Source organism: Portunus trituberculatus, chromosome 37, assembly GCF_017591435.1.
Source record: "Portunus trituberculatus isolate SZX2019 chromosome 37, ASM1759143v1, whole genome shotgun sequence".
Classification (NCBI taxonomy): domain Eukaryota; kingdom Metazoa; phylum Arthropoda; class Malacostraca; order Decapoda; family Portunidae; genus Portunus; species Portunus trituberculatus.
The window spans coordinates 550930-573145 of NC_059291.1; the positions used below are offsets into that span (position 1 = coordinate 550930).

The following is a 22216-nucleotide window of genomic DNA, read 5'->3' on the forward strand; positions in this document are numbered from 1 at the left end:
GTTCAGTAGACATAATGGGATAAGGTAGATCTGTGCCATGTGAATGGTGATATGCTACATTTAAGAGCATTTGTGAGATATGTGAAAAAAAAAAAAATACAAACCTGAAAAAAAAAAAAAAAACTTACCAGCTAGGTACTTGAAGTTCATAGGTGAAGAGAAATGTCAGCTATGGGCAACCCAAATGATGTGACACAATTAACAAAGGATGAGTTGGATGTTATGGGTTAAAAGTCCTGAATAAAGCTAGTATTTGTGATGTGTCAAAAATAAAATTGATGTATAGAGAGAAGTCTAGTCTAATGCTTATAATGCCTGATGAAAGCCTATCTCTTAGTTGATGCATGAAGAGGAAAAAATCCCATTGATATTGAGGGACAGTGGAAATGTTTTATGTGTAATTGTCATAGATGATGGAAAGTTTTAAGAGGATGCTGTCAATATTGTCCATGTAAAAAAAGCAAAAAATATTTGATTGGGAAATTCTAAAAAAAAAAAAAAAAAAATCATAATTTCTATAATGGAATAAGTAATGACATTGATCTTGTCTGTACAATGCTTTTTCAATTCATTTGTAATCAACTATGTATACTGTAGGTTGTGTGCTGTGTACGTATATAGGTGGATAAGCTCCATGTGAGTCCCTAACAATCTTAGGATAATTCACATACCTACATACACAGAAGGACATAAGAGGCTAGAAAGAATCCAGAGGACCTCTTCAAAGATGGTGCCAGAAATGAATGATCTTCCCAATGTAGAAATGGAACTACCAACTTTGAAGGATAGGCTGGAAAGAGATCTAATAACGATGTACTAGTTAGTAAACCGTATGGGAAAGATAGATAGACAAGATCTGATACTACTGACGGAAGATGGAGATAAACAAACAGGAGGATACTCCCAAGATCATCAAAACTCAGTGTTTGAGGAACATTGAAAAGTTAAGTGTGTGTTAGACAGACATGATAGCCACTATACCATGAACACTTTGCAAAGTTAAGTTTTCCACATAGAACGGTGGATATTTGAAACAGATTGAGTGAAGAGATTGTAGCATTAGAAAGTGTGCACAAATATAAGGAAAATTGGATAAAAGTAGATATGGAGACAGGTCACTATGAACCCTGCTTGAACCCTGTAATATATATATATATATATATATATATATATATATATATATATATATATATATATATAATATATATATATATATATATATATATATATATATATATATATATATATATATATATATATATATATATATATATATATATATATATATATAACAGTAGTAGTACCTATTACTATAAGCAGCAGCAGCAGCAGTAGTAGTAATAGTAGCTACATGGAAATAAATAGAACAAAACAAACGTTTTCCAAGAAATAGAATAAAAAATAGATGAAACACCTGAAAATGGATAAATGAATACATGAAATATATAATGGACACACATGCGACCCGTTGGGAAGAATGACAGAGCCAGCCGCTAGAGTCCAGACAGACAGACAGAGGGGGGCGTGGAGGGAGTGAAGCACCGTGTTCTGCTGCTACTACTGTCAGGCTGTCTGCTCAGTCTGCCGGCCGTCATCCTTCTCCTGGCAGTGTTTCCTCCTTCTATAACCTGCAACAGACCCATACGGTACAGCACTAATATCCCACAAGCAGCAAGTATACTGGAGGAAGTGTAAACCTTTAGTATGGAATGAGGTGTGTGTGTGTGTGTGTGTGTGTGTGTGTGTGTGTGTGTGTCCGGCTGACTCACTGTTTGTATCCAGAGTCGTGTGTATGGCTTCTAGGTTTCCATCCCGAGGTAACTGCCAAGAAGACCTTTGAGGTGAAGGAGTGCAGGGCCGCCGGTGGTGGTGGTGGGTTGGGGAAGGCGAGCCGCAGTCAACAAGTCTGGAAGAATCGGCGGTTTTGAGTGAAGGACGAGCAATGAGCGAACTATGGGTGTTGGAAGTCTACGGAAATTTCACTTAACATTGCGAATTCGTAAAACCGAACCTATCCAAGTAATACTACTCGCGTGCCCTGCGATGCCTCCACGGTCACAGCAAGGTCACCGCTCATTCTGCATGTATGAGTTTCGTGCTGTTATCTGATGTGGCTGGATTAGAAAGCTTTGCCTCTTTCCTTCCTAAGTTAATTTATGCTGCGGCACCACTCAACTTCAGAATCAGGGCAATACTTGGTTGTTTATTTTTTTTTCTGGTGTTATTTTAGAATTACACCATCATTCTCTACAACACTGGGAAGCATATCTTATTGAATTCTAAGAAAATGATTTCTAAAAAATTAGGCAAAAATATCAGCCAATCAATTGCTTTCTGTGAGTATCAGTAAGGCTGGCTGTCCACCATGATGCAGTTTTTTGTCACTCATTTTCTTTTAATGCACAGCATTTACATTCTTTTAAATCACATGGTGCTATTCCCAGTACAGTGGGCCCTCAGACTTATAACATAATTAGTTCCAGAAGGCTGTTCCATGTCTGAATTGTTCCAAGTATGAAACCATTTTCCCCATAGAAAACAATGTAAATAATTTTAATCCATTCCAAGACCCTAGAGTTTTACCCAAGTTTAAATACGAATTGAACTATGTAAAATCAATATTATTTACCTTTTGGTGGCAAACTACATGGCATACGTAGATGACAGTGTGGCAAGGGAAGCCTGGCATCACATATGTATTTATACAGATGGTTATTTCTGGGTGATCTTTGCATTTAAAGCTGTTCCAGGTACGGGCACCTGGCTAACACACAGCAGTCCAGAAGGATTAAGGTCTGAGTTACAAACACTGAATGGACAACACAGTGTATTAATCCAGCCAGATACAGAATAACAAGGGTTGGAGTGTATGGGAGCATAGTGGCATAAGACACTACCAGCAGCTGAGGGATATGCTGAGGCAAGCAGGATAACATAGAGGGTGCTTTTACAAGGCATATACATAAACATAATACAGCGCTATCGTATTATATTAATAATGATGATAATAATAAGGAAGATGTGAGTGGCCACCATCACAAGGCTACACCAGTAATATAGATACATGTAATTTTAATCCATTCCAAGACTCCAAATTTTTACCTAAATAAATAAGAATTGTACTATTTTAAATAAATATTATTTACCCTTTGGTGGCAAGCTTCATGGCTAGTGTCACTTAACCAGGTATTAACAATATACTGGGTTGTGGCAGCATAGTGAGTCAGTCCAATGTGTATTCTTTGTGTCACATTTGTTACACCTTGTCACTACAGTAGTTCAAAAATTTCTTTGTTAGTTATGAGATAGTGTACTTATATGAAATATTACTCAACAAATCCACCTGGTTAAATGGCTCTGGTCAAATGGAAAACTGGTCAAATGTCCTGATCTTAGCTGGTAACAAGAGCAAGGCAACAATGCAGAATCAAAACAAAGCAGGAACTGATGTTTGCCTCCTTCCAACAGCTCTACCGTTAGCCGGATTTGCCAGATTTGGCTGCCTTCAAGTTGTTCCAAGTCCAAAATTTGTTGCAACATCGAGGGTAAAAATTATTTAAATTTTTGTTTGAAGTTCAAATTGTTTGAAGTCCGAGGGTGCACTGTATTGTGAAGCATCCCAAGTGTCAATAAGGGTGCAATTTTTGTGCAGAACAAGGTGTTAGGTATTGCATGAAAACTTTCTGGGTTGGAGACACAAAGTAGTGGTACTGTGGTGACAACATTCAATCTGTTGACAAAAAAAAAATATTCAAATTTGGGAAATGTTAAATGAGGAATCACTAGATATTTTAACTGTTTCTGAGACCTAGTTGAATGAACATGTTTGGACCATCTTCAGGAGAAGAGTGAAGAGACTGGGCAGATAGAGCCTCTTATGACTGCTCGTGGCTGACGTGGTAGGGTGTGTGGGGCTGTGAGAGCCAATCAGCTGATTGGTTATCACAGCTCCACACACCCTACCATATCTGCCATGAGTAGTCATGAGAGGCTCTACCTGCCCAGTCTCCTCACTCTTCTCCTGAAGATGGTCCAGACAGGAACAAAAGATGTCTCTAGAATACTATGGATTTTGGTGCACTCCTTCAGAATCTACATCCAGACAAACGCACTCGTGCAAAAAATACAAAAGATTCTTTAAAAAAAGAATAACACTTAAGTTGCTATAGACTTCAACAACGCATGCATATATATATATATATATATATATATATATATATATATATATATATATATATATATATATATATATATATATATATATATATATATATATATATATATATATATATATATATATATATATATATATATATATATATATATATATATATATATATATATATATATATATATATATATATATATATATATATATATATATATATATATGATAATAATTGTTAACAAAAATTTGCAGTTTGAGAGTCATGGAAGAATTAAGAGAAGAGTGGGATGCTGCCACAAGCTTTGCCCCAGGAGCAGTGAGTGAACGGTGGTGGAGCACCATTAGTCAGCAGTACACAGCTGAGGGTCGGGTGTATCACGGCCCCAACTATTTGAGCCAGCTCTTCTCTCTCTACCATGAGCATCAAGACAAGCTAACCAATGCTCAGGCTGTGGCTCTGGCCATTTTCTTCCACAAGTACGTTCACTGAGTTTGTCAAGTCATCCCAGGCTGGTAACTGTTCTCATACACTTTGCTCTCAATGTGTGTATTCTGTCATCCAACATGCATATGTGTGCTTTTAACTAGTTGCTTAGTTGTATATCATAGGGTTTGAGCAGGATTCATAATATTCTTTCTCCATATTTATATTTATCCAACTTTTCTTTTAAAGATGTGTATGTTGACTAATGAATAGAAGTGGTCCTATGGAACACCATAGTTGATAGGTTTAAAAGAACTGCAATAAAACAGTGGTAAAGGAAATGAGGGAAAGGTGGTATTGTACAGGGTTCGAGTGGGGCTTTTAGTGTCCTGTCTCCATGTCTCCATTTATCAAATTGTGTGTGTGTGTGTGTGTGTGTGTGTGTGTGTGTGTGTGTGTGTGTGTGTTATTTTGTTGTATATTACAGGGTTCAAGAGGGGCTAAAAGTGACCTGTCTCCACATCTACTTTCATCTAACTTTTCCTTAAATGTATGCACATTTTCTGCTGTCACAATCTCTTTACTCAAGTCATTCCAGATATCCACTGTTCCATGTGAAAAACTAAACCTTTCAATGTTCCTTAAACTCAAACATTGACCGTTCTTGATCTTGGAATGTCCTCTTGTCCGTCTATCTCTATCCTCTGTCAGTGATATCAGATATTGTCTATCTATCTTTTCCATACAGTTTACTATCATATACATCATAATTAGATCTGTCTCTCATCTATCTCTCAAAGTTGGTTGTCCCATTTCCTTCTTTCAGTCTTTCAGACTTTTTGTTGTGGGATTCAAGAAATACAAGGGGATATGGTATGAAATTGAAAAAGACTGCAGTATAAGAGACATTAAGAAATATAGTTTTCCAAACAGAAGTATAGAAATATGGAACAATTTGGATGAAACAGTGGTTCAAGCAAAAAATATTTGTGATTATAATGCTAAACAGGACGACTATAGATAATGAGACAAGACATCACAAGCATAGCTCTTTTCTTGTAAAACACAACTAGGCAAATACACACATAAATATTGTAATCAAATCAAACTCCATTTCAGCCAAAACTGATCTACATTACTTGATATTTCAAACATGGTGGTGGTAATGACAGGCATTGTTACTAATCCTCCCTCATCCTCAGGTTGGAGTACAATCCTCGCTGCTGTGATTCAGATTTGAAAAATGTGGAGAAGTTTGATGAGTTCATCTCAGAAGCTGGTGAAGGTCAACAGGTATGTGACTCGGGGCTCATTAGTAATTAGTGCATAAGAGATATGTGCAGTCTACACTCACTGTATGCAATGGATACATTTTCTGTAAATCTCACATAGTGCATGTTTGATCTAGCCATGTTTGCACATTATTATGCTACAAATCACCAAATTTTTATTTTTATTTATTTATTTATTTTTTTTTTTTATTATTTTTTTTTTGTCATCACTGTAGTTTTTAAAGTTTAAACTTAACCATCAGCATAGAAGAAGACAAGGTAATAAGTTTAGTTGATAAGAGTATTGATGAATTGTAGAGAGAGTTCCTGGGAATGCTGCATCGATAATAAATTTTTTTTCACATGAAAATAAAATTGAGTTACATAATTATAGAAAATTCACTTTTCAACTGATACATATTTTTTCCATCAATATATTTCTTTTCCAAGTATTTACTGAATTGTCTGTAAACTCAGAGAAAAATCTTTTGCTCCCAATTTTTTTCAATTTTTTTTGTACATGTCCAGCTGTGTTGAAAAATTTCAAAAGAAAAAATCAAATATTCTTGTCTAGTTATTAGAATACTTTCTTTACATAAAAAAGAACCACTTTTCAGAGTTACAAAGGGCTTTAGAGTTCCTAGGAATGTAGCATAGATAATATATATATATATATATTTTTTTCCATTTTAAAACAAAAGAAAAATGCTTAAAAATTTAACATTTTCAACAAATACATAATTTTTATATCAAAATTCTTCTTTTCCAGATACTTACATAAATGTTTCTAGATTTATAGAACAACCTTTATATGCAGTCAAAACATTTTAAGTTCCGAGGAATACAGCATAGACAATAAACTTTTTTCACTGTAGGATAAAATGAAGATGCTTAAAAAAACTCACATTTTCAAATCATATCTGCTTTATTTCTAGGGACTTTGAAATATTATTTAAGTTTATATAAGGTAATTTTTTTTCAAGTAAAGAACATATTCTAATAATGAGATGAAAATATTAGAAATGATTTTTCCTGATTTTGAACACAACATAGACAATTTAATAATTATGTGGAAAAGAAGAATATTGATACAAATTAATTTATTAATTGAAAAGTGTGTTTTATTTAAGTATTTCCTTTTTAATTCTTCAGAGTTTAAACTTTAATAACTCGGATTGGCCTTCCCCACAATTGGTCCGACTTATGTTGGCGTTATTGCATTTCAAATGTTGGAATGCCTTTAGTGACCATTTGTAGCAGGAGGATGGGTTATGAAAGATTTATGGAACTCTTATTGATTATCCTATTTAGTGGTAATATCATACAATTTATAGAGGAAAATAAGAATCAATAATGAGTCTGTGTCTCCCAGGATTCTGCAGTGGCAAGAGCAGTACGGGCATTGCTGGAAGCCTCGGTGAACAACTTGACTGATGCCCACATGACTGAGGGTGGAGTAGGGACAGATGATTTACACTATTTCCTGGACTTCACAACTGGCGTGCTGAGCTGTCCCTCTCAAGAATACCAACAGTATACAACCAAGATCCAGGCAGAGTATGTCCATCTTCCCACAGCATCTTACAACCAACTCAGATTGAAGGTAACATTAATCACTATTTCATGTAGTTCTTTAGTGTTACTATTATTACTATAATATATAGTGATACTTTGAGATACGAGTTTAATTCATTCTGTGATGGAGCTCGTATCTCAAACAGCTCTTATCAAAACAATTTTTCCCATTGAAATGCATTGAAATGCCAATAATCTGATCCAGCATCCCCAAAAGAGCACCTCTGTTTTTTTTTACATGTTTTCAAGTAAGAAAAAAGTATTTATAAATAATAATTATTGCACAGAAACATAATAAAACACAACAAGATAGTATAAATAGATAAACTACTCTTATAAAGTATATTTATCTAAGAGGGTGCACTCCACGTGACGTTAACCCTACTGCATTCCCAACCCTCACTTGGGACTGTCTATCAGCTGGAGTGTACAGATATAGCCACCCACAGAAGACTGCCTGCTCTAATAATCACAGAAGAACTTGATGATCCTGTAAATATTGTTCATTGAATAAATGAAATTTTAAGTAGGGAGAGAGAGAGAGAGAGAGAGAGAGAGAGAGCTGCAATGCCATAGCCATAGAGGAGGTTTATTTACACTGTCTCCCTGTCCTCCGTAATAAGCGTCGGTGGAGGAGGTAGGCAGAGATAGGAGAAATTTGTTTTGCCTTTTCAGTTATGCACACATGCATACTTTATCAATGCATGAAAATATATAAAATAACAGCAAAATTTTATTTAGTGTTCCTACCTTGGAGAGACACGTTTTCGGCTAATGGTGGTAAATGGCGGAGGAGGAGGGAGGAAAAGATGCAGGCACCATTCACACGTAAACATTAAACATAAATTAAAACTGCACTTTCTTCAGATAAAAAAAAAAAAAAAAAATAAATAAATAAATAAATAAATAAATAAATAAATAGATAAATAGAATAAAAATAAAAATAAATAAATAAAAGGTCAGTAAATAGTGTGAAATTGATGAAAGAACAATCACAGTACAGTGCATGAGATCCACAGGAAACACGTAGAAGGTAGCAGAGTTGGAGAGTGGAGGAGGCATGCTCAGCTCTTCATAAAATGAGTGTTTAGGCAAGACTATGATTTTCTCCCACTACTGCCACAACTCTATAGATCACCAGCTTGCCTTCTTTCTTAAGTGCCACTCCACCTCCTTACCCGCTGTCTCTGCCTTTCTTTTTCTTTCTCTGTTTCTATGTAAATTGGTGTAAATATTTCCAAAATAATTTCTGAAATCATTCCAACTTTTGTTCCACATTATCATTAAGGGAAGAAAAAGAAAAATCTTGGATGTTTTTTTTGGGTAGCTGGAATGGATTAATATTATTTCAATTAATTTCAGAGGGGAAAATTGATTTGAGTTGAGAGCAAATTGAGATATGAGTCTCTTACAGAATCAATTATATGGGTGTGTATTTTTATTTATTTATTTTTTATTTAGTTTTTTAATATTTATTGTGATTACAGATGTTGAAGAACTTGGTGCTGATGCCCAACATCTATGCAACTCCTGAGTTCCAGAAAGAACGAGAAAAAACTGCTCGAGAGAACTTGCAGTGGGAGATAGACAGCCTACAAGGTTAAACTAAAAGGTAGGGCTAACTTGCAACCAACATTTTGCTATGTTTTACCGTTGTGATTGTTTGAGGTCTAAGAACATTCCATAGATTTAGAGTGGCTGTACTATTTGAATTTTTAGCTTCATAATTTCCATTTTTACCAGAACAAAATTTCTCACAGGCACATTTTGTCCGATTTTAGTCTTTTATTGACAATTTCTTAAGTTGTATGAAGCAAGTTTAACAGAAATGAAAAGAGAATACAAATTTGCTGCTAAATATCATGACGTGTGTTAATACCGTAAATTACTTCACATCACATTATGCTTTAAAGCATATTCAGAAGTATTTATGAGTTTGATCACAGCTGTTTGTGTGTGTGTGTGTGTGTGTGTGTGTGTGTGCATATGTATTTGTCTCATACTGTCTGTCAATGCTCAGGAGTTGTGCTGCAGTGTTTTGTGAATTAGGGCACTTGTCATTAGAAAATGTGTCTTATTATGTATGGAATTCTACTTGTTAGTGTTTTCTAGACTGTGTTTCATTATGTATATTCTTGGTATGTACTTCCTCAGTATACATGTGGTTTCTGAGTGTTATGAATGATCTGATAGTTTTATCTATTGAGCATTGTTGTGAAAAAAAAAAAAGGTTAATGTGAGAAAAAAATAATTAAAAATAAGATATTTAGCACCTTTCTGGTTTCAGACTTTTATCTTATTGAGTGGCAGTTGATGTCAATGATAGAAACATTGTTGGCTATTCTGGCCGCTTTAATAATGAATTAGCTGTGGCTGCCCTACTAATTAGAAAAAAAAAAAAAAAAAAAAAAAAGAACTTTAAATTTGATTTAAATTGTACTTCTCATTTGGAGTATTTTTGCATTGATACTTTTGTTGTTAAGGACTTGGTATTTATTACAAATGCTGCCTTAACAAATTTGTCTTAAAATTTATGAAAATTATTGTCAGTTGGTCAGCTTACCTTGTGTGTGCCTCATCTTGTGCTGAATGCTCCACATCTAACAATCTTGCTGATATGTCATGAACAAAGGGAACCATACTTGTGAGAAAGAGCATCTTAGTCTTGCTGAAAATATATCTGCTCCTTCCATAATCACCTCTCCTTTACAGAGCATATTACACAAAGCCTTATTTCATATTGTCTTTGAAGAATTGCTTTCCATCAAGTTTATTTTGTACTGTGAAATTTTATATATATATATATATATATATATATATATATATATATATATATATATATATATATATATATATATATATATATATATATATTTAAACTGTGTTGCTGGTAGTCTTGATGCTGGTATGCTTTTATGGCAAGGAAGGGAGAAAGTCTTGTGGAGTTGCTTGTTCTTCAGTATTTGTAGATTTAGTATGATATGCTATTCTTAAGTACACTGATTTTTGCTTCTTCAGTTGAGAAACAATGGAAATAGTTCTTATGGTTTAAATTTATACAATTTATTTAATATGTACACACACACACACACACACACACACACACACACACACACACATTTTAGAAGTATGACTTACTCAATACAGCTTTACTTCCATCCTGTTAAATTTTAATGATATTATTATTTGTTGTCAAATGCAGAATGATGATCTTTGCTTGAACAATTTCATTTCATTGCAGATATCAGATATCAGTAGTATGTTATCTTAGAAGTGTTCTTCTTAATACAGGTGCTGTATAGCTAGGAGGAATATGGTCATTAGCAACCATTTATAAAGGTAGAAGGAATATAGTTATTGGTTACCAGTGTCCACAAGGCAGGCACTTCTTTGTACCATCATGATGCTAGTGGTGCAGCCTTAATTGTGACTCTTTTGAAATACTGAACAGCAATACAAAGATCTTGGCTTGGTGGAGTGATTATTTGGAAACAGTAATGTGCATTGTTGCCCACTCTTTATCAGCATGGAGCCACATTATTATTATGTACGTCCTTGTGCTGAAATAGCCTTGCACTGACTTTATAATCTGTACCTGTATCTCAAAAAGTTGTCTTGGAAGTATTATTCATTGTTTACAAAAGATTGATTCTAAGTTGGTAATAGATATTTCAGAAGCATAACATACTGAGGGAAACTCCATAATCTGACCTCCTAGCTTGAAAACACATTAAAGTTTATAAGACTTCTAAGCTTGCAAATGCATTTTATTTTAGGTTTTGGTGAAAAGGTTACAAAATTGGTTGAAATATTGTTACCAGTCTCATTTCTTTACATCTTGAAAGTAAAGCACTACCTACTTAAGTTTTATGGAGCTGTGGAAACCAAGAAAATTAAAAAAATCCAATAATGTTAAATACAAAAGGTAGCAATCTAAAATGCAATACAGTAATAATGTGATGAAAATTGTTATGGAGTGGTATCAAAATGCAGTATAATAGCAAAATAATATTTTCAAGAGTTTGTGGACTATTGTTGTGTTTTCTCTTATTTAATCAATTTTAATTTTTGCAGATTAAACTTGTTCACAGAATTTCTTTTCAAGTATTTAATGAAGTCTCATGGATCCTGTCAAGGTCAGACAATGGAGCTTCCACTGTGTTGGTAATTTGTAAAATCTCATAATAAAAAAAAGTGGCATAATGTAAGTTTAGTATAATTGTAGTTAATTATGATATTAGAGTTGCTGAGTGTACTGACCTTTTTTTCTTTGCTGCCTCAATGTCTTCATGATTGAAACCAGTTTTACATCACAGTGGTCTGAGTTTTGGAAAAAAAAATCTTTCAAGTGGGTTACTGATGTGACTTCAATATTTGCCTAGGAGGTTATAAGAATCTTCATAATGGTATATCTTTGTAAATTTGAATTCAAATTATTGTATGTGTTACTTATGATTATAAGCTGTAAGAGGTTCGTGTCATTTATTTTATGTGAAGTATTTGTAAAAGATCTTAAAAAGTGTAGTAATGGGTATAACATTGAGATACTCACTTATTGCATGATATATGAACACTGGATATTGAAATGTTTTGTGTATAAAGGATGCATTTATTGAAAACTTTCAGCTTCTGTACATTTGACATTGTGGAGAATGTTGTATAGATGTCAGATATTGGTGACCAGGTGCTTGGCTGCTGTAGAATTAATCTTATGTTGCTGTGATATGATGAATGTTGATCTGGTGAGACACATCAAGTAAGGTAGTCCATTCCTGATACTTCTGCAGCTGTTTGAATGATTGCTTTTTCTTACCAATATACTTAAATGTAAGTCACAACAATTTGCCATGGTCTTTCAAAATGAAAGGCTTCTCAGTGCCTGGTCCCATTTGTCATAATGGTCTTGTGAACTTTGCATGTAGCCTGGGACCAAACTAGTGTGGTAGAGAGAGAGAGAGAGAGAGAGAGAGAGAGAGAGAGAGAGAGAGAGAAAGGGTGGGAGAAAGCGAGGAGGGAGAAGGGTGGGGGAGAGAGGGAGGAGAAGGGAGGGAACCTCCTCCTTCCCTCTCTCTCTCTCTCCCTTCTCCCCCCTCCCCTGTGCCTCCTCTCTTTCTCCTCCCCATTTCTTCTCTCTCTCTCTCTCTCTCTCTCCTCTGATGAGAGAGAACCTCTCTCCTCTCTCTCTCTCTCTTCATCTTCCTCTCTCTCTCTCTCTTCATCCCCTTCCCTCTTTCTTCTCTCTCTTCATCCCCTTCCCTCTTCTGGGATGAGAGAGAGAGAGAGAGAGAGAGAGAGAGAGAGAGAGAGAGAGAGAGAGAGAGAGAGAGAGAGAGAGAGAGAGAGAGAGAGAGAGAGAGAGAGAGAGAGAGAGTAGTAAACCAACATACCAGAGGAAGTAAAATCAGAAGCTGAGAGGTGGAGGGTAGACAAAGCAAAAGTACGCCAATCAACCCTACTTAAGCACCAGCAAAGGGAGCTCGGGAGCAGGATGTAGCAAGTAGGAGAAAGAAGAGCTGGGAAATAATCACTATGGGGATTGCAGTAAAAAACCTACCAGTGGAGATCGAGCAGATCTTGGGAACAGAGGGTGAGGGTGAGGTTGAGGTAGGAGAAAGACTAGGTATGAAGATCAAAGTGAGTAGGGGTGACAGTATTCAGGAGAGCAAGGTAGTGGTTGAGAGCAACCACAAGAGGTGACCACAGAATCCTTCAGTGTGTGGCGACAATTGTAGTCACCAACCACAAGAAGAACAGAAGGAAGGTTGGAATAAAATAGGAAGTGGAGGGTATCAAAATTGAGAGACTGGGAAGGAGGAAGGTAAAGGGAAACAAGAGACACCCAATGGCGGAGGTACACACAAAGGACAGTACAGGGACTATGGGGATTGCAGTAAAAAACCTACCAGTGGAGATCGAGCAGATCTTGGGAACAGAGGGTGAGGGTGAGGTTGAGGTAGGAGAAAGACTAGGTATGAAGATCAAAGTGAGTAGGGGTGACAGTATTCAGGAGAGCAAGGTAGTGGTTGAGAGCAACCACAAGAGGTGACCACAGAATCCCTCAGTGTGTGGCGACAATTGTAGTCACCAACCACAAGAAGAACAGAAGGAAGGTTGGAATAAAATAGGAAGTGGAGGGTATCAAAATTGAGAGACTGGGAAGGAGGAAGGTAAAGGGAAACAAGAGACACCCAATGGTGGAGGTACACACAAAGGACAGTACAGGGAATTGTAGTAGGGATAAAAAGAGGGATAGAAGCAACAAACTAGTGAACAGGAGGATAGGAAAGGAGATAGAGTGTAGGGAGGAAAAAATAATATTGAGGAATAGGGATGGGCAGACTAGTAAGGAACATTTCCTAAAACAAAAGTGAGGTGCCGAGTCACTTAACAAGTAAACTGATATTAAGAAGCTACTGTGGGGAGTGCATCCTCTTTATCAGTGATGAAACACGCTACAGACACGCATGTCAGCCAGTGTGTTGCAGTGGCTCATAGTGCTGCACTTGATGGAAGAATATAGCTTACTGCAATATTTTAGTATTCAAAGTGACCTGTGAGCATTGTAAACATGATAACACATTCACATTCCTCCATCCTAAATTAAGATGAACTTTAATGAAAAACCACCTAGTGGATGAGGAACACATTGTTCTTATTGCTTTTTTGTTGGAAAAATAATTCTGCAGTTTTTGTTTGAAAATGCAAATAATTCTGCAGCTCAGGTGTGGAAGGACATCTGTTTGAAAATGCACAATTTCTAAAATCAATAGAACATGAAGAACACAGCTCAGGTGTGGAAGGACATCTCTCTCTATAGAAGTAAATTTTGTGTCCACAGTAACACACCAGCCCTACATATGAGTTGCAAATTTCCTAGTATTACTAGTTATCAGAGAATGTTTTTCATAGGCTGTTGTCTCAGGCCCTGTCCACATGATCGAGTACTGCCTAATGAGTATTTGTCTAATGCTCATTGATTAGGCAAAATTAATAGGCAATACCAATAGAGTACTTGTGCCCGTAGTCAACCAAAATCACCAGATTAGGCTGTCTGGCAGTTAGTTTGATTGCTACCATCCAGCATATTCATGTGCATGACAACAGGGTTTATTAATTTACTAGCCACTGTTTGATTATGTGGACAAGGCCTTATGAGGTCCTTGCAAGTTTTAACCTATTATTTACTAATTGGATGCAATATTATACATCAGTAAATACTTATAGCAAAGATAAATTTGAAATTAGGACATAGACATACTATCCTACACTCCACTGTATCTAGCCTTCAATCTCTGTATACTCAATTTTCAAGCAGATGTTGCATAGACAAGAAGTCTATAATCTCTTCCTATCAATGGGAGATATCATGAACTGTCAAGTCTTCAGTATTCATTGGCTCTCACAGTATAGAGTATTTGTCTTAAAGCACTATGATGTACTTGTTGATTCCAGTACAGTCAACTCTCAATTAACGTGAGTTTGATTAACGCAATTTTGATTTAACGTGACAAATATTAAGGAGATACAATTAAATAATGCAATTTATTCAAATTAACGCACGTTAACTTGACCGATGACATGCACACCCACACTGCTTCTGGCGGGAACTGCACTGAGACACTCTCGGCCAGGATCCAAGAAACTTAACAGCAAATGGAGAAATGGTATCCATCAACATATAGTTGGACATCATTGCCATGGTAACTATGTTGCTAGCAAGGTGTTGTTAACACCATCTGCTGAGGTGTCCCTGTCTTGTATACACATTAAATGGTCTCAAAGCAACATTTTTATTAGCTTTTTACAAATTTTACCACTAAGAAGGGATTGTTTTATGACGCACAAAGTAAAATTTGGCATGGAACACCAAAAACAAAGCAGATGAAGAGGAAGCACTGCTTGTGTTTGTCGCCAATTGGCATTGGCTGTTTCTTCTTGTTTTCTATGGTAAAACTACGTTTGAATAATGCAATTTTGAATAACAAACATCTCCAAGAATGTGACCCTTGCATTGATCGAGACGACTGTATTTTTGTTATGCTATTTCTTGATAGTAACTAAAATTTATAAGACTAACAATTTCAAAAAGAAAAATACAGTCGCCTAAATTACCAAACTCTTTATTTTTAGACTTTAATATAGTACGGAACATTAACACACATTTTACATTGCCTCTGCAGATGTTAATGCTTTGCAATCTGTTGTTTTCTTTGCGAGAAAGGAAAATTTGCAGCCAAAACCAAAATAGCTTGACCAACAAGTGACAATCTATCGTCATGTCTCTCAGCTGTGTTTTGACATAGCCTGGTATGTATTTAGACTTCAAAAAATTATTATGGGTGGGCACTGTCTTTCGCTGACATTATTAGATGCCAAAAGCATCTACACTAGTCAAGACCAAGGATTGGTTAGTTGGTGGTTTTGTTGGTAAGAGACAATCTCAGTATCAAACTTTGATTTCTGTTATGAAAAGAAATCCTTTTAGAAGCATTACATATTCATGGCTTCTTGTAGTCTGCTACATACAGGAAAGCAACTGACTTATGATTCATTGAGTTTTATCAATTGAAGAACAATAATATCTGTCCAAGGAGAACAGATGGTATAAAAGACACCATAATCTTAATTCTACTATTAAAAGGTTTATGTTATAGATACATATATATAAATACTCAGTTTCACTAACTGGCAAGTGATAATAAAATATCCCCCTCCCCACCCAAAAAAATGTAGTACAGCAAATATGATATCTGTTGAATTAGACAACCACAGCTGCAGTTCTTATCTCCCATTGCCATAAACCACCTAAAACCCTATAAAAAAAAAAAAAAAAAAAAAAAAATCCTCACCTATTTTTTCACATACAAAATTCAAATTTAAATAAATTTCATATGACTGATACATTTTGGATAGAATGTGGGAACATTGCACAAGCAAGGACTTGAAATCTAATATGAAAAATGCAATGGGTCTTTTGTCATTCAGCTGTGGAAAGCAGTTTAAAAAACGCATGAATGACCGCAAAGACTGTTCATCAGAATGTATATGATTGATTAAGGTTTAAAGTCATTAACCTTGATGTTGGCAGATCCCATCATCCTTTAGAATATATCATTGATGATTTTTAAGGCACTAAATTTAGGATCTTTGGGCAAAGATAAAGCAATGCAGTCTGTGTTCATAAGAATAGCAAGAACATTTAGGTACAGTGTCAATGAATGAAAAATATAATATGAGCACATCGTGCCACACAGCATAAAGTATTACTGTGTTTACTATCATGTAAAATATATATATATTTTTTTTAAGGAAAATTTGAAAAGTTTACCCTGCATTCATTGTGTCCATAATCTTTACTATATAAGGATGAACTCTATTTATCTGTAAATTTGTTAAATGAATTTAAATTCAAAGGCAACTTCAAATAACATCTTGTGAACCCCTTGTCAGAAATAGCCTTAATTTCTAGTCTTACTTCCTCAACAGTGTGGCAGCTGTAAAGCAACAGGTGATAGAAATCATTTTAGTTTTTGCCTAATCCAAGAATATTCTAGTCTATTACTTAGTTGCCATTTAAGTACAAATTTATATTTTAGAATTTTATATTTTGATTTTATGATTCAGGTATTTAATAATGTAACATTTTCCTTTAGTAAACTGAAATGTCATTAGGTTATTATATGAAATAAATTTTAAATCTATCAAATTTTTTTAATTAATTCCAACAATCAAATTTTAAGATGAAAGAATATTGCCTATTACAGTTAGACAACAATACTGGCATACCAGTGGCTTATGAACTTTTTTCTTTTAACCTTTATATCATTATACAAGTGGTACATGTTACCAATATTGTAGCCATGTGTGTGTATGCGTGTCAGAGAGAGAGAGAGAGAGAGAGAGAGAGAGAGAGAGAGAGAGAGAGAGAGAGAGAGAGAGAGAGAGAGAGAGAGAGAGAGAGAAAATTTCTTTATCCAAGGTGGTGAAGGCAAACCTGTGAAAGAAGGCAAGGTCTGTGTCAATCACCAAGAGAATGAAATGAAAACAAAGGAAAAGATAGCAAAGCTTATGTGATTCATATCATGGTGTGCTGGATAACATAGCAGGATGTATTCATAATCAGAAGTAGATTAAACTGCTGCACTCACTTCCAATGTAGTTAGTTGTCTTTTCCTTAACTTTATCCTCAGATGTATTGACAATCCCTTAACCTGAAAACTATTGGATTACCTGATAGATGTTCAACAAATCTGAAAACAAGATGGAAAATATTACTGAAAACAGTGAAAGTGAGTGCAGCATATTAATTGATTACTGACCTGAAATACACATGTAGGTGGCATGTGCATGGACTGGGTGAGCATATTAGAGACTCACATTCCCTTACTTATATGGACGTCACACACGAAGTTGATTTCAGTGTGATGCATCAAAATGTCACACGTCTCTGCAGTAAAGAATAGACAGGGAATTAACAAAAAAAAAAAAAAAATAAAATAAATAAAATAAATAAATAAAATAAATAAATAAATAAAAATAAAAAAAAAAAAAAAAAAAAAAAAAAAAAAAAAAAAAAAAAAATTATAATAAAAAATAAAAACAAAATAAAAAAATTATTGTGCACTGAACTTGTCACTAGAAAATGGCAGCCTAATACTCAAGAATGACACACAAATGCAGTGGTGAAGAGAATGTGAAATAATAAACAGGTTCTTACTTAACAGTAAATTTGATAAAGTCCACTTCAATATCCACAGACTTCTTTTTGTGGAACTTGTAAGTGTTGGGGAGATCATAGCGCAGCTTAGCCAACACCTGGACATTCACTCCCCAGCGGCTTGCTGTTTTAATGATGTGTGCCCGAGTGGAGGTCTTGTGAAGACTGTACACTGGTCCATGTGACAGCTCTAGAGCCACTTGCACAAACTCAAGATCAGCTCCTTGGTTACATTTTGTACCAAAAGGTGGATTGAGTAGTACTGTGTCAAAGAGCTTGGTGAAGCGAGAGTGTGAGACAGCCAGCTGTCGCACCTCAGCTTGAACCAACTCAGCAGCAGTAATCTCTAGGTCTTCCAGGTTTTCTTTACAGATCTTTAAGGCATCACTGTCAATGTCAAAGCTGAAAAGAGAACTTCTGAGTCACAAGTAAAATATGTACATATATGATACAAGTTAAAATAAGGACTACTCAAGCATCACTGAAACAGGAATCAAGCTGCAAAACTGCCAGTATTCTAGGTAGTACTTTTACAGGTAATCAACAAACAGAAAACCAAATTCCTACCCCACAACAGAAGTAGCACCCATGATGGCAGCAGCAACTGTCAGCATACCACATCCACATCCTAAGTCTGCTACCAACTTTCCCTCCAAGTCACCAAATGATGCCTGGATGGTGTGAGCAATGTGAGCAGCAATGTGAGGTGGTGTCTGGTATTGCTCCAGTGCCACCTTGGGGCTTTCAAAGTCTTGAAGGTCCTGCAACCATGACTCAAGCTCCTTTAGCCTAATCATGGTGAAGGACTCTCACACTAAATTGCTGGGGACAAGAGAAGTTATGATTGTATTAAAAAAGTTTTCCAAGCTATGTATAGCTGGATTTTTCCCATCCTGTGTCAATCAGCCTACCACTCAAGCATACCTAATGCTATGACCACTAAGCAACATACAAAAGTGAAAGAAATTTTAAGCTAATGATATAAGGTTTGTGAGATAGAATGTGAAGGTAAGTTATGGAAAAAGTAAGGTGATGGGGGATGAAAGAGTAGCAATGAATGGGTGTGCTTTCTGAGTACCTTTTTGGGTGAGCAAGCCAGCTATAGGAACATGTGAGGTAGTTATGAAAGAAAGAATGGAGAAGGTGAGTGAGTGTCTGGAAACTGTGCTAAGTAATTAGCATTAGGTAAATGCATAGATAAGAGATAAGGTTGTGAGATGTAGAACCTATGGATAATACAGACTTAAGCTATTATAGTCGGGAATGTAGAGTGAAAAGATGGAGGGTGAGAATAGTGGAAGCTTGTATGAGAAATGTGATATAAGCATCTAGAAAGGGTGAAACAAAAAAACAGGTATGATAGAACTACAGACTATGAAGAGTGAAGAGATTGCAAAGATTTTGTACATTAGTGAAGTTAAAGGTGCTAATAGGAGTGAAAAACTATAATGGAGATAGAATAGAGTAAGGGATTACATGTGTAAAAGAAAGGTTAGTAGAGGGGAAACACATGAAGAGGGGGAAGGAAGGTTTGGACAAAGGCAGGTGGAACCTTTTCTGTAGCAGTCAGACACTTAGGGGGATATTCCTGGAAGGGATGAGATGTCAGATGAATAGATAGACAGGAAGGCAAATGGTAACAAGAAATAAGACTTTTTGTTTTGCACAAAAGATGAGTTTTAGCTTACTTATAGTCCAGTCACTTCACTTTGGCTCTAGCCGGGGCAAGACTGGTAAGATCATATTCCCAAAGGATGAGTCTTGAGGTATAAAGTAACCAAAGCTGGAAGATGTTGCCTGTAGAGGACTTGATCTCTGGCTGTTACTTGCAATGTGTCCGTCAGTCCCAGATGACCAACCCTAAAATGGTCAGGGTCATATCATAAAGAGTGGCATTAACTGTGTTGTCACAAGTGAATACTATAACATATAGTTAAACAAAATATATGGTTACAATTACTTCACTGAAGACATTGTCTTTTAAAGACTTATAATGTCCTGTTCAAAGGATATACAATCCAATAGTGCCATCTCACAACTAATTACTCTAGCACCACACTACTTCATGAGCAAACTCTAAAATATTCTCACGTGTCATTCCTATACCACATCTCCCTCCCTGCAACATTCAGGGTAATTACAAACAAACAATTACAGGGATATCTCAATTTATGCGAGGGATATACTCCTGAAGGGACTGCGTAATCTGAAAATCATATAAAATGAACATGATTACTGAACTAAACTGTATACTGTTCAAGGCTCTACTGTATATTATTTTCCTGATAAAAATCAATGTAAAATGGATTAATTCCTTCCTGAACCCACAGCTGCAACTGAGTGACTAAGCACACATCCTGTTGTTCCTGCATTATGTATTATCTAACAAACACTTTTGTGCACCTCTCAGCTGCAATAAAAAAAAAAAAAATTATCATTGCTATAGTAACCGGGTTTAACTGACAGCACAACGGTACATGCTAATCTTCCTGACGACGTTTGTCATGCATCACTAGCTGTCCTGGAGGTGAAGTGCCTCTGTGCTGCGATCAGCTGTGATGACAGTAAGGTGGCTCAAACAAAAATATCTTGCAGAATCTTGTAACTCTCAAGATTTGCCATACCAGCAAAGCATTTTGATATATTATTCTAAATAATTTGTGTAATATGAAAAAAAATGACTAGTTTTTTTTACCTCCATTTTTATCTGCATCTGGACACCACATATTCAAATCTTCCGTGATGGCACAATGTAAACAAAGTTGATAGCATCTGGACAAGACAAACGTGTAAGTTTTGTTTTGCTGGTAACAGCTCCACCTGCTAGGTAGCAATATCTACCTGATACCTCTAACGGGAAACATTGCCACCAACATAATGACATGTGTGAACCCACCTCAAGTTTAAGGATGTGAGTTGTGGGATATGTACGATGTTTGGTAAGGCAACGAGAGATGAGGGCAGAGAGAGATGTCAACACTAGCGGTGTGCAGGTAATAATGAAACATTTAAAAGATTTCTATTATCCCATATAGTAATTACAAAATAATGGTTATTATTTTCAAGGAGCCCATTTAAAGGCAAGCTTTTTGGGCACTGCACAAAGGGACAAAGTAATGGCTTGGGGGAACACCTGGTGACTGCACCATCACATTAAATCAGCCACATAACTTGATTTTCTTGACATCGTGTTATTCTAAACAATCCGTGGGAAAAAAAAAAAAAAAAAAAGTTATCTCGTGTTTTGAAATTGCGTAATCTGAACTCTCATAAATCAAGAAATATCTGTATGTTGCAGAACTCTCGGACTTAACACATGCTTCGTCAGATATTGGGGTGTTGTCGGGTTGCATCTTTTTATTCAACAAACTGTTGAAATGGTTTATCAAAACCTTCCTCAAAAGTCAAGATGCTGAAATAATAACTTATTTTGGATTATGAAAGATTCAGAATATTTATGAAAAAATAGTTTACAACTGAAAATTCTGTAGCCATTCTTCACTGATTAACACAGAGAAAGAATAAACTATGCTCTTTGACTTGTGAATAGTATGGCTATATATATATATATATATATATATATATATATATATATATATATATATATATATATATATATATATATATATATATATATATATATATATATGCACACAAGGACTTACAGTGGGTTGTTGAGAGGTGGCTGGGGTGCTGAGGGCCTGAGAAACACCCTGTTTCAGAAAAAGCTGCTTTTTCAACTGCAAATCCTCCAAGATCTTCCGCTGGGCATTATCTGTCATTGGTGTAGAGTCCACCATTAACTGAGGTATTGTCACTTAAATTAATAGTAATAATCCATTCAAAATTAAAGGAGATAAAATATAAAAAAATCAGGCCTAATGATAACTAGAAAATAATTTATACCAATCCATTGACACACCTTAGAGAGAGAGAGAGAGAGAGAGAGAGAGAGAGAGAGAGAGAGAGAGAGAGAGAGAGAGAGAGAGAGAGAGAATGCACAACAACTTAGTATAGGGGCACACCAATTCCACTAAAGTCAATGTGCTTCAACTGTTGGG

The 22216-nt window shown here is 35.6% G+C and overlaps 2 protein-coding genes across 6 annotated transcripts; one reads left to right on the forward strand and one right to left on the reverse strand.

Annotated features, from left to right (window-relative positions):
- The first annotated feature begins 1490 nt into the window (after nucleotides 1-1490).
- On the forward strand, nucleotides 1491-12057 carry LOC123514062. Of its 4 annotated transcripts, XM_045271658.1 has the most exons (6): nucleotides 1694-1714; nucleotides 4421-4645; nucleotides 5795-5885; nucleotides 7236-7466; nucleotides 8926-9050; nucleotides 11513-12057. In XM_045271658.1, exons 1-5 carry the CDS (start codon nucleotides 1710-1712, stop codon nucleotides 9040-9042), a joined length of 669 nt encoding a protein of 222 aa, XP_045127593.1. In that variant the 5' UTR covers nucleotides 1694-1709; the 3' UTR covers nucleotides 9043-9050; nucleotides 11513-12057. The 4 variants fall into 4 exon arrangements, with proteins under 4 accessions (XP_045127594.1, XP_045127593.1, XP_045127592.1 ...); XM_045271659.1 differs by lacking the exon at nucleotides 1694-1714 and adding an exon at nucleotides 1491-1646 and having other exon boundaries at nucleotides 8926-12057; XM_045271657.1 differs by having other exon boundaries at nucleotides 8926-12057.
- A 3152-nt stretch (nucleotides 12058-15209) lies between these two features.
- On the reverse strand, nucleotides 15210-19981 carry LOC123513994 (rRNA N6-adenosine-methyltransferase METTL5-like). 2 transcript variants are annotated; one of them, XM_045271528.1, is made up of 5 exons: nucleotides 19844-19981; nucleotides 18723-18977; nucleotides 18156-18557; nucleotides 17758-17885; nucleotides 15210-16932 (listed from the first exon to the last, which is right to left on the reverse strand). In XM_045271528.1, exons 2-4 carry the CDS (start codon nucleotides 18950-18952, stop codon nucleotides 17876-17878), a joined length of 642 nt encoding a protein of 213 aa, XP_045127463.1. In that variant the 5' UTR covers nucleotides 18953-18977; nucleotides 19844-19981; the 3' UTR covers nucleotides 15210-16932; nucleotides 17758-17875. The 2 variants fall into 2 exon arrangements, with proteins under 2 accessions (XP_045127463.1, XP_045127464.1); XM_045271529.1 differs by having other exon boundaries at nucleotides 15210-17432.
- Between the last annotated feature and the right edge of the window lie 2235 nt (nucleotides 19982-22216).